The sequence below is a fragment of the Erpetoichthys calabaricus genome, chromosome 4 (assembly GCF_900747795.2).
Source record: "Erpetoichthys calabaricus chromosome 4, fErpCal1.3, whole genome shotgun sequence".
NCBI classification, from domain to species: domain Eukaryota; kingdom Metazoa; phylum Chordata; class Cladistia; order Polypteriformes; family Polypteridae; genus Erpetoichthys; species Erpetoichthys calabaricus.
Window position 1 is genome coordinate 253,755,695 of NC_041397.2, and position 13,246 is coordinate 253,768,940.

Consider the following 13,246-nt stretch of genomic DNA (forward strand, 5'->3'; position numbering starts at 1 on the left):
AATTCTGACTTCTTTACTTTAAACCAGGTGCTCATCTTTCATTTCTTTTTTGAGAAAATTGGGTACTGTATTCCGAAATGACAACCAGGTTGATAACTGTACGTGTTTCTAAGATTTAATTTTAATATGTGTGTTTGACATGTAAGAGTGGAAAAGTGGGATCTGACAAATTAAACCCATGAATATTTTATTGCAGGCCAAAAATTATTGATTATTTATTGTTGTCCAATTACGGTACATTTGGCCAGTTTTCCAGATGTATGGATACTCTTAGATTTATGGATCTTTTTTGCAAACCATCCATGAATTTAAAGAGAGTTAACAATAAATGGTTGTGACTCAGAAATAGTATTTCTAGCATATAACTGTATGTTAATTAAAATTGTATACCTTTGTAGGAGATTCTGAGGATTCAGAGTTACAATGCAGAAAAACAAATTACTATCAAGCTGTTTATTATGTAATAAAGCACATTTCACAATTAGTCTATTTCAAGGCCTTTAAAACGCAATGAAAACTGCAATTCAACGCATCAACGTAGCAAGTGTAGCGGTTCTGAGAATCAAAGACTGGTGGTCCAAATGAATTTGGAGAAATTACACTAGTAGGACCTTCATTAAAGAGCACAATCACTCATATTGTGAGAGAGTACTGGAGTTCCAGAAATAAAATAACATGATTTCTTTTGGGAAAATTTCTAATTTATAGTTCTGAGTTTGCAAAGGTGTGGATCATAATGGTCATAAAATGAGTACAGGGCAAATTGTACTGTATCTTGAATTGGTAACAGGAATTTGGTACGAGAGCTAGGAATAGATTATGTAATTTTATTACATTTCTTCCTTATTTTTGCCATCATACTCATCAAAAATCCAAATTCATCTGTAAGAATCACACAAAGGCATTGTATTAAGTTAAATACGAGTGAGAATTCCCCTCTGACTTCTTAAAAATATCAGGTATTTGTCAGCAGATAAAGCACAATCGTAGAGCTCATAAAAACAAGCATTATGTTTTGTAAAGGCGCTAAAAGAGACAGGTTAAGGGTTTACACTTATGGATAAAATTGCAAGCTTTAGCTGGGAATAGTATACACATGTCAAGGCTGAGTTACATTTTATTTCTGTACTAACTGGCTGTAGTGAATTAGTCAGTTTGGAAACCATAGATCTGATATTTCTGATATTTTAAGAAAGTGAAAAATGAAATGGAAATAAAAAGGGTAAGACCCCACAAATGACTGGATGTTAAGTCTGAATTTAAAAGACTACACTAAATGCGCTTTGAAACCTAATGATGATCAACTTCAGTCTCATAATATGGTAGATACAAAAAAAGAGTCAGTCTTGAAAAGGACTAAATATTGGATAAATATAAATGATTCAATTTTGAAACAAATGCATAAATACTGGAATATACAATCTATAATTTAGATGAGAAAAGGACAATTTTCCAAACTGATTTAAAAGTTATAATAAATGAAAATCCACAAGTGGATGTTTTATATTTATACATCACACTGCATCAGAAGAGGCCCACCTTCTTTCGCTTATTGAATAACTGTCCTGTTTGACATTCAGGTATTTTTGTCATTCACATTTGTTTGTAAAATTTTGTTCCTTTCCTCCTAGGTATTGTACAACATGTTCAAATATATTTCAGAAATGAATGAAGTTGACACAGTGGATGTTGTGCTGGGAGTAGTTGGATTCTTTGTGGTGGGCATTGGTGGAATGGTGTTTGGATTTCTGTTTGGATTTGCAGCTGCTTTTACTACAAGATTTACCAAAAACACCAGAGAAATTGAGCCTCTTTTTGTCTTTATGTACAGTTACCTGGCTTACTTGACAGCTGAATGTTTCCAGCTTTCTGGAATCATGGCGTAAGTACTGTAGATAATCAGTCTAATGGGTGGAGCTAACATTTCTGAATGTAATTTATTTTATTGGTAATGTTCTTATTTAAAGCTATTTCTGCAACTGTAAGCAAAAATATTTAAAAATACAAATAAAAGATGATACACATTTTTTCTAAATGTGTTTATTTTTTATCTATAAATGTGCTCATATATTCTTATCCTTTCAGCATTATTACTTGCGCTCTGACTATGAAGTACTACGTGGAAGAAAATGTTTCCCAAAGGTCTTGCACTACCATTAAGCACTTTTTGAAAATGTGGAGCAGTGTCAGTGAGACCCTCATTTTTTTATTCCTGGGTATTTCAACAGTAACCAGTGACCATGAGTGGAACTGGGCCTACATTTGCTTCACAATTTTATTCTGTTTCATTTGGCGTGGACTAGGTAAGGAAATAAGGACATGCTTCCATATGACTATAAATCTTTAAATTATCAATTTTTCTAATAAATATTTTACATTACACATACAAATACAGTTTCAAAATATGTAAAATTTTGTTTTGCCCCAAGACCATAAACTGGATTAAGTTTATTTGATAACGGATAAATAGGAAAATGGATGGATGAGCACTTTTTTGGTTATTAAGTACAGATGATTATTTGCTGCATGGTGTCTCCTGGTACTCTATTACTGACATGACAGATCTGGATCAACATCATAGTCTTTTGACCCCTAAATGGGACTGCATTTGTAAGAAGACATACCAATTTTGCTTAAAGGACACTCCCAAGCGTTAACTGGAACCATTCATAGAAAGTCAGATAGTTCTGTCTTGCTGATTTATAAAGTTTTTCCAACGAATACACTAAAAGTATTCATCTATGTAAAGTCTAGGTGTGAACAGTTTTTTAAAAATCATGGTAGAGATCTGTAATGTCTGACATTCTGTTACCATTGAATGTTTATGTTCCTCATTAACCTGCAGTATATTAGTTCCACAATATTTCTCCAGTCTAAATTTGTGTTGAGTATCATTTGGACATGTGTATAGTACACAAACTTATATTCTTAAGTGATAGCTAAGAGTCCTTAAGAATTATTCCACTTTGTGGTGAAATTCTGATAATAGCTTAGTGGTAGAAAGCAGGGTCTTTTAGCAGACCTCCGCAGGATACCCTGGTCATGCTGTGCAGCACATTCAGCACAAAGTTAATTCCACAGCAGTGCTGAAGGGAATACTAATGAAGGTCTTTTTTTATCAGTTGTCATCTGACTAGACAATGTTAATTGCATAGATTAATTTTAAATAGATTATAGGTATTTTTATTTTACTGTTTAGAATTTACTATATTTTTGTAGTTTTTATGTAGATCTAACTGCCATTAAGATGTGTAAGCCACTGAAACACTGCAATTCTCTTTAGGGGTGATCAACAAACTATGTATATATTTGGTCTTGATTAAGCCGTAAGGATTTGTGGTGTTAGGGTATGTAAATCAGACTACGGAAGGCCAAAGTAGCTTCAAATTTCCTTTTCCACAAATCAGACAACTGGAATTGCATATTTACCCTTTCAATTTGCAGGTGGTGATCCAGTTTGGTAGATCTACACAGTTTTTTGGCCCGAGCCTGATCAAGTTAAATGTATGACTGGACCACCAGTTTTTTTCTGACAAACACCACCTCCAGGTCTGGGTGTAGAAGGGGTCCTAATATTCCTGTTCCAGATGAGATTTCCTTAGATTTATTTAGAACCATAATAGGAATCATATGTTTTGAATGACCCTTGTCTGTCTGCTCCATTTAGACCAATTTGTCAAGGGTCACCCTATTAGTCCAGACAAAAAGTGGAAAGGATTACTGAGAATAAGAGTACTCATCTTTCTGCATGCTGCCACTGCATCTCTCACCAAGGCAAGCAGAGATAAGGGGAGTGTGTGTTTTCAGGTCAGTCACTATGCCAGATACATTTACATATTCAATCATCTATTGAGCAGTAACATTCAGTAACCCCCTTACCACAACATTTACAAAAAGTAAGCATAAGAGTATAGAAATAAAAAGTCAGACAGAAAAGCTAAATCGGCTAGATGACTTGAAGCAATTAAGCGATTACTAAACATGAAGGACTAAGAAATGTAAAAATCAGGATGCTTCTGAAACTAAAAACCTGGATTAGCCTATCCAGGAGGGTTTGCCACCATATCTAGATAATAAATTGCTAGAGGAATGGGGAGATATGAAAAAATTAAATAACTAGTTGTTTAATAATAATGGACAGCCACACTTAAAATGAAAAAACTGTCATGTTAAGTGAAGGACTATGGAGACCCTCACACCAGTGAGCATATCAAATAAGTTTGCAAAATTTGTGAATTTTGTTTAGAAATTGAATTGAAAGTATTAGTTTCCATTTACAAAATTATGCGTCAAACCTTATGACATTGCTAAGACATTTTTATTTGTGTATGGGTTATTGATTCCCAATGTAGACAACACTGACATGTTTTATAGCATTTGTGTCGGGCAGTCTCTGCAAGTAATGTGCCATGAACAACACCTGAAGAAATGGTGACGTGGTGTGTGAAATTTTAATCTTAAAAATAGCTGTACCACTACAATAGCAGTTCCATGGGTTTGTACTTATTGAAATATTCTTTTAGATAATTCAATATGTCCAAATCAGTTGAAGTGAAAACATTTAAAAATTGTAGCAAGATGTGTTTATCTGAGTGAATACATACTGCTCATTCAATTACACAATTTTTTATAAGGCAAAGGGCGGCACGTTGGCGCAGTGGTAGCACTGCTGCCGCGCAGTTAGGAGACCCGGGTTCGCTTCCCGGGTCCTCCCTGCGTGGAGTTTGCATGTCTGCGTGGGTTTCCTCCGGGCGCTCCGGTTTCCTCCCACAGTCCAAAGACATGCAGGTTAGGTGGATTGGCGATTCTAAAATTGGCCCTAGCGTGTGCTTGGTGTGTGGGTGTGTTTGTGTGTGTCCTGCGGTGGGTTGGCACCCTGCCTGGGATTGGTTCCTGCCTTGTGCCCTGTGTTGGCTGGGATTGGCTCCAGCAGACCCCCGTGACCCTGTGTTCGGATTCAGCGGGTTGGAAAATGGATGGATGGATTATAAGGCAATATGAGTATCTAAAGACAATTATTATGTTGCATGTATCACTATGTCGGACTACTCTATAAAAAGGATAGTACACCTGTTTATCACTGCTGCCTCAAAGCACCAGAGTCTTGGGTTTAAATCTTGGTTTGGTTTTTGTCTGTTTGTAAGTTGCATGTCCTCCACATATTTGGGGGAGATTTTTCAGTACCCCATTATAGGCTATCATCCTGTTTAAGGTTGGGTTCTGCCTTGCAACCATTGGTGTTCTGAGGCTGAAATTGGATTAAGAGGTTTAAAAAAACCTAAATGGATGCTCTCTAGAAACAAAATACGCACTACAATACTGATGAAACACATTTTTCCTCATTGAACGTAGTATTTCGGGATTTATATCAGACAGTTCTTAGTAAATATGGTCTGAATAATTATAGTGTTAAGGGACAGGATGTTTCTGATTTGGAAACAACAGGTAAAAGACATGTCACTGTCCCAGGTAAATAATATCTACAAGAGTTTATATGTTCCTTTTGCAAAACTCCCATTTGGACCTCTGGCCCATCTTAAACATTCACTTACTTATTTTCAAACCTGCTCGTTCCAATGACAAGTAGCACATCAAGGCAGGAACCAACCATGGACAGAGATGCGTATGTGTTGAATAAATTAGGAAATATCACCATATGTTTAATAAATGTGTTAATTTCACATTCTTAATTGGCTTAATTTACACAAACAGTAACTTGTATAAGACTTATTAGGACATACTAAAATTTAAATTATGTGCTAAACTGCTAAACTCCATGATGACATGAACACTTGCAACTAAAAGACTAAAAATCCTTTGGAGTTCATAATTCAATCTTTTAAAAAAAATTAGAAAAAAGGGTCTTTTAGTTTTCGCAGGTGTAAAGATGTTAATCTTAGAAATGTATAGTATTATAGAGTGCAATGAGCAGAAAAAATGCAGAATTTGCATTTCAGTACACAAGTCATGTGCTAAATGCAGCACCTGGATATACAGTGTGAGAAAATAATAAAGTCTGCTGTGACAACAACACAGGGTCTGTCTATGACCTTTTCTTTAAAATTACTTGCCTGTTGCAAATTCAGTGAATCATATCTTGTAATGAAACACTAGGAATGGCAACATTTTTCATTTAGTGGTACATACAAACATGCATGTGTGTAAAAGCCATGGTAAATAAAGAAGGTTATGAAGGCTGTTCACTGGCTTTATTTGTGAAGGATTACTGAGACTACCTCAATTATAAAGCAATCCTTGCAAATAACAGATATTATTTATTTTTATGGCTTGTTAATGTTTTCATTCTGCCTTGTGAGGTCACTCTTATATAGCATATTTTTTCTTTCCAAGGATACCATCCAATTGTTTTGTAGCCTGAAGACAATTCATAACTCTCAGTCCTTCACTTTCTTCTTTTCAGATTCTTTCCAAATATTTTAATACTAGGGTGTTGTACCGTGTTAGCCATTATGGATGTAGTGAGAAGTCAAGCAAAATGACACCTTTTATTGGCTAACTAAAAAGATTACAATATGCAAGCTTTCGAGGCAACTCAGGCCCCTTCTTCAGGCAAAATGTACATTTAGCAGTCATCCCAGACTGTTCATACATGCAAATTTTCCTAAAGTGAATGATCCTAAATTAGGACAAGTAGTCATTTGTGTTTTGAAAATGTAAGGAATAAAAAGTGGAAACAGACACAAAATGCAATACTCAAGTACAGCAATACTGTATTTTGACATTGTTACAATACAACACTGTTGGTGTTTCTATGAAGGTCTAAGTGTTGGTGTGTCAGTGGACTCTCACCCCATCCAGGGTTAGTTCAGGATTCCAGATTCAAGGGCTGTTTTGTGCCACATAACTGCCAGGATGGACTTAGGCACCATATGGTCAAGAGTTAGTACAGGAAATGGATGAATTAATTTCCTTTTGATATACCATACAGTATAAACTTTTAAAATTAGATTTTCAGGTTTTCTATCGAACTTGCTTTCCTTTTTCTAAAACCATTTTCCAAAATGAGGTAAATGAGAACTGGATTCTATCTCAGCTGTAAATGCTACCTAGGTAGATATTCTAATTTTGTTAAAATTCTTATCATCTACTCTTCACTCTCTCATGACTGAATGTCCAATGAAAATATGGTCTTGAGGAAAAAGTAAAGTTGAAAGATGAATAGTATTGATTTGCAGTAGAAAGGAGAATGCAGAGGTTAACTTCTGCCCTTATAATAATGCTTCCAAAAATGCTTTTATTGTTGTTCTGGGTTCAACCGGAAGATCCTTCTTGTGTTGGAATTCACTCTTTCTCTTTGTGACGTGGTCCTTTGTCCATGCTGTGCTGTGCTTTTTCTCAACTCGCTATCTGTTGTGTTTTCTGCAACTTACTGGGAAAAGCTTTTTCTGGCACGAGAATTTAGAAGTCATTTTTAGTTATGAAGTCAGTGCCTTCTCAGTGGTGTGTTATGTTATCTATCAGAATTCTCATTCGCTGAATTGTAGCTCTTTGTTCTTGGGTCTCTACTTCAACCCTTTGAGCCTGAAACAGTTTCAACAAAGAGGCCTCTGCAAAGATGTCAGTTCAAGTCCGATTTACACCTTTGTGTTCAGATGAAGTATAGGCTGATCCTGCTACAAAGGCTTCAGTACCTTACTTTGAAATGTACGTGGAGGTTTGGTGTAGCTGGATGTCTACATCCCTTTTAAATTTGCTGTCTTAACAGGCCTGGTGTGCCACTAAAACCTAGCAGAATGGGCAATGCCCACTTTGTCCTACAGTGGACAAGGGGCCAGTCCATTGAAGGCCACATTTAATGTAGATAGCTACACAGAACTAATTTAGACCAATCAGTAATCCTAACCTTCATGTCTTTGGAATGCTTTCAAAAATTAGGTATTAAATGTAATGAGAGTTCTAATTCACAAAAAGTCACAAAAGGTTCTGTTAAAGAAAGAGGGGCCTATTTAGAAATGTCATGAATTGTAGTGTGTCTTGTTACATAACACTGTTTCCCTTTATTCAACTTTCTAGCTTCAATAAAATTCATTTTTATTTCTTTATTTTACAGGGATACTTGTCCTGACACAGATCATTAACCAGTTTCGTACAATTCCATTCAATCTTAAAGACCAGTTTAGTCTTGCATATGGAGGATTACGTGGAGCCATTTGTTTTTCCCTCGTATTTTTGTTGCCACAGAATTTCAATCGAAGGACGCTCCTTGTAACTGCCAGCACTGCTGTCATAATATTTACAGTCTTCATGCAGGTATCATGCACTGCTCAGAAAAAAAATGAAATTCACATTTTATAAAAGGGATTTTTTGAATGATACTTGTAAGTTAAGTGGTCAAATGGGTTGACAGCATATATAACAGTATATGCCAAAATGTAATATGGTTTTGAATGACATTCATTATTTTTAACCCACTTCATCAAATTCGAAGTCAAGAGAGTGGGAATATATACCAGAACAACAGGCATAAGGCAGGAATCAACCTTAGACAGGGTGTAAGTTCAGTGGAGGGTATATTCACCTGTTTAGGGCCAACTTAGACTTAGCAATGAACCGAACCTGAATATCTCTGGAATGTAAATGCAAATGGGAAGACTATCAAACAATATAGAGATGATACCAAGATTTCGATCCATCACTCTGGAGCTGTAATGCAAGAGGGCAAACCACTGCACCACTTCTTTGTGCAGCATTCACCAATGAATTGTCCTTTTATAAAATAAGCTTGACTGTTTTATACCTGCCATTTTGGCACAGTGGTTAGCAGTGCTGCTGCCTCACACTCCAGGGGTATTAGTTTAATTTAGTTTCTGAGTGCAGTTTGCATTTTCTCTTTGAGCCGCACACAAAATTTCTTTTGATACACCATCTTTCGTCTTATAGTGTGTATATTAGATTAATTGGCCTTTCCAGATTGGCTAAACAGACGCATGGTTGGGTGTGTATGAGTGACAACTGAGAGGAGCTGCCATGGCATCATAGGCTGGTCCTTTGTCTTGTTTCTGATGCTGTCAGAATAGGTTGCAGCACGTTGCAACTTTGCTTTGTATCTGACAGCGTAGAGACAGAAAAGGATTCATTGCCAATGCCAAATAAAGGCGCGTTAAGCTTATTTTCAATTCTAGATTAGACAAATAAATCTGAACAGATTGGTTCCTGCCCAGTACTGGATGCTGCTGGTATAAATTCTAGTCTCCTGCAACGCTGAATTGGATTAAATGGCTTTGAGAATATTATGTTATAAAGTTTTAATTTAAATCATCAGAAATGTTTCTTGTGCTACTTAATGATTAGGAATACTTTTGATTATGCTGTTCACAATAAATCCCAAACCAAAACATTATATTAATTGTCACGTGAAGTAAACACGGTGGATGAAAAATATCAATATAAAGTTACTTCAGTGTGGGCATTCTGTTTAGTAATACACTTTATATGTATATTAAATGTATCTAGAAATATATGTCTTTTATATTCAGGGAATAACATTTCGTCCATTGGTGAAGTACTTGAATATAAGAAGGACAAATAAAAAGGAGATGAATATAAATGTGGAAATTCATACTCGGGTTAGTGCATTTCTTATTTCTATTTTCCTTTTTTTTCTGAACCTTAAAGGAATCATTTAATCCCAATAAACACATCTTTATACGAGATTTATTTAGTAGAAGATTAAATTAAAAGTGAATTAGAAATAGTAAGTGTGTGAACACGTATGCTAAGAAATAAGTACTATCCTCAAATAATTTCTTACAGTAAAGGAATACTGATAATAATATATAGTCTTTCACAAATTATAGAAAATCATGAGTAAAATAATACCTTAAATTTTGAAGTACTATTGTTATATCTATTCTAAACAATGATTAGAAGTAATAAGAACAGGTTGTTCTTTTCCACAATATCTTGCATGTTAGGTTGACTGGTATGAACAAGTGAGAGTGAAAGCATGTGTGTGTGTGCTTTAATGGACTGGTGCTCCATCTGGCCTTTGTCCAATTTAATGGAATTGGGTTGAGCCCTACAATTAAAAGCGAGGTTTAGTAAAGACATCATTGACATGCTATATGTTTGACAAAAAGAGAAAGGAAAAAAGGAGCCAATCACATCAATCTTCACTGAAAGCTTACAGATTTCAGGACTTAACAGTTGAATGAAATATCAGAAGGTGGGTTTTCAGCCACTTAAAAAAAATCTGATTGTAATGAAGAGGTATTTCTTTCCGTTGTTAGGCCAAAACAAGAGGTGGTGTATAGCAGGTGTTATGTCTCTCAAAAAGGGAATTATCAAAAGAGTGAATATCGTTACTTAGAGCTGGCACTTATCATGAGATAGTGGTCTGGAGGTATGAAAGACCCCCAGTAAAGGTTTTGAATTTCAAGTGGCCAAGCAAGTGGTATCTAATAGAGCAGTGTAACATAAAATTGTGATTGAATTCTGTAAATAAAGTAGGCTACAGTATTTTGGGTACGTAAAATTGATTGGTTAGTTCAGCCTGGGCTAACAGATTCATGGCAGGTTAAAGACACACACGAGACATCATTATAATACTCAAACCTGAAACAAGCCCACCACTTTATTTTATTCCTTTCTTCTCTTCCTTCCTCTCAAACACAACATCTATATCCTGTCACAGGAACACACCAAACACTTCAGTTACTAAACAGCAAAAACCTACCCTTGCATACAAAATTTTTAAAAGTTATCTTGTCTATAGTGTGTGACCCCTGTGTTCTATACACCATGTGTTCGGAAAGATGCTTTTCAAGGTCAATAATGCGTTCTGTTTTTGTTACTTTTTACTTTGTCAAAATGAGAAGGAGAGATAGGGAGTGAGAAGAAAGTACCAGGCCTGAATATGGTTAATCTCTGCTTACCGGAAACACCCACAGAGGAAGTGATATCCTATAGAAGGGGAAATATAAGTTTATTTCAATCTCAGAACACCTGTGCATAGTTTTTACTGTTTTTAACATCTGTGATGGTTTATTTGAGCTCACATTTTTTAAGAGAATGCATGTGTGTAAATGAGAGGGAGGTCAGTAGAATGGTGAGGATGCAGGGAGTAGAGTTGGTGAAGGTGGATGAGTTTAAATACTTGGGATCAACAGTACAGAGTAATGGGGATTGTGGAAGAGAGGTGAAAAAGAGAGTGCAGGCAGGGTGGAATGGGTAGAGAAGAGTGTCAGGAGTAATTTGTGACAGACGGGTATCAGCAAGAGTGGAAGGGAAGGTCTACAGGACGGTAGTGAGACCAGCTATGTTATATGGGTTGGAGACGGTGGCACTGACCAGAAAGCAGGAGACAGAGCTAGAGGTAGCAGAGTTAAAGATGCTAAGATTTGCATTGGGTGTGACGAGGATGGATAGGATTAGAAATGAGTGCATTAGAGGGTCAGCTCAGGTAGGAAGGTTTGGAGACAAAGTCAGAGAGGCGAGATTGCATTGGTTTGGACATATGCAGTGGAGAGATGCTGGGTATATTGGAAGCAGGATGCTAAGGATAGAGCTGCCAGGGAACAGGAAAAGAGGAAGGCCTAAGAGAAGGTTTATGGATGTGGTGAGAGAGGACATGCAGGTGATGGGTGTGACAGAGCAAGATACAGAGGACAGAAAGATATGGAAGAAGATGACCCGCTGTGGCAACCCCTAACAGGAGTAGACGAAAGAAGAAGAAGAAGAAGGAGGTTTATTTGAACTCACATAAACTGTCTGATAGAATGAAACAAATATTTTCTCTTCTTTTAGGAGATGATGCATGTAAAAATATTATTTTAAAATAGTTTAAGTCTCACTTGCTGTTTTATTTTTTGTTTTTGTTTAATATAGCTCATGGAACATGCAGTAGCAGGTATTGAAGATCTGTGTGGACAATGGAGCCATTACTACTGGAAAGACAAGTAAACATGCTTACTGTATATTGCTTACTTTAGGAAATGTATAGTTGTATATTATCCTAACACAGGAAGTGGGAGAAATGTGGACTGCCATGAGGAAACCATCCATCCATCCATCCATCCATTTTCCAACCCGCTGAATCCGAACATGGGGTCATGGGGGTCTGCTGGAGCCAATCCCAGCCAACACAGGGCACAAGGCAGGAATCAATCTCGGGCAGGGTGCCAACCCACCGCAGGACACACACAAACACACCCACACACCAAGCACACACTATTTAGAATCGTCAATCCACTTAACCAGCATGTCTTTGGACTGTGGGAGGAAACTGGAGCACCTGGAGGAAACCCACGCAGACACGGGGAGAACATGCAAACTCCACGCAGGGAGGACCTGGGAAGCGAACCCAGGTCCCCAGGTCTCCCAACTGCGAGGCAGCAGCGCTACCCACTGCGCCACCGTGCCGCCCATGAGGAAACCTGTGATGATATTAGGAGAACATGCAAACTCAATACAAACAGCAGCAGGAAAGCTGAAATCAGCTTCTTGAACCTGTAAAGCCACCACATATTGACACAATTGAAGCCTATTACTTATGTGTTAGTTCATCTCCTGAAGTGCCCTTTTATATGGTATACATGAAGAAAAAACTTTGGAGACACTCTGATCATGCATTAATGACCTGATTGCTAATGAAGCAGCTTGTAGTTCATTACAAAAAAGCTACAAAGATTAAAATGTGACATGATGGAAGTTTTTAAAACGAAGACAAGAATTAGTACAATTGATCCAAGCTGATAGTTTAAAATAAATTCAATAACACCGGTGGAAACTTGTTAGGGGTAAATATCGCATAAGTGTTAGAAAGACACATGGAATAAATGACCAAGTATTGTGGCAGAAAGTAGGACTTTAGAGTCTTTCAAAATGTGACCTGATATTATTTTGGAGAAATCAGGTGAATAGAATCATTAGGAGACATATTATTGTGTGTTTTAAATCACCTCAAGTTTTAATTTATGTAAGTGATAATAAAAACTAAAGTATTAATAACCCCAATGCAAAGGAATATCAGTTTAATTTCTACAGTGCCTATATTCTGATCTCATCTCGTATTTTCTATGGTTTGTCCTGAAGAGGATGACAGACTAAACAAGAGTGACTAGACCTCTAAATTCCTAAAAGGTTTCTAGGACCTGCTGGAGAATTCCCAGATAATCACTGAAATATTATAATTTCACCAGAATATCCTGGGTCCCCTTATAGTGGTCCATGTCTCATATATATTTTGCAAAAGACACTGAAAAGGAATGCCCAGTTTACCTCAACT

General features: G+C 36.6%; 1 protein-coding gene across 1 annotated transcript in view; it reads left to right on the forward strand.

Annotated features, from left to right (window-relative positions):
- slc9a2 (solute carrier family 9 member 2) overlaps nt 1-13,246 on the forward strand; it is a 47,900-nt gene that overhangs the window by 17,351 nt on the left and 17,303 nt on the right. Inside the window, exons 3-7 of the mRNA XM_028800649.2 lie at nt 1,632-1,882; nt 2,086-2,303; nt 8,072-8,271; nt 9,498-9,587; nt 11,848-11,918. Of these exons, the coding sequence (XP_028656482.1) occupies nt 1,632-1,882; nt 2,086-2,303; nt 8,072-8,271; nt 9,498-9,587; nt 11,848-11,918 (830 nt within the window). The remainder of the gene's footprint in view (nt 1-1,631; nt 1,883-2,085; nt 2,304-8,071; nt 8,272-9,497; nt 9,588-11,847; nt 11,919-13,246) is intronic.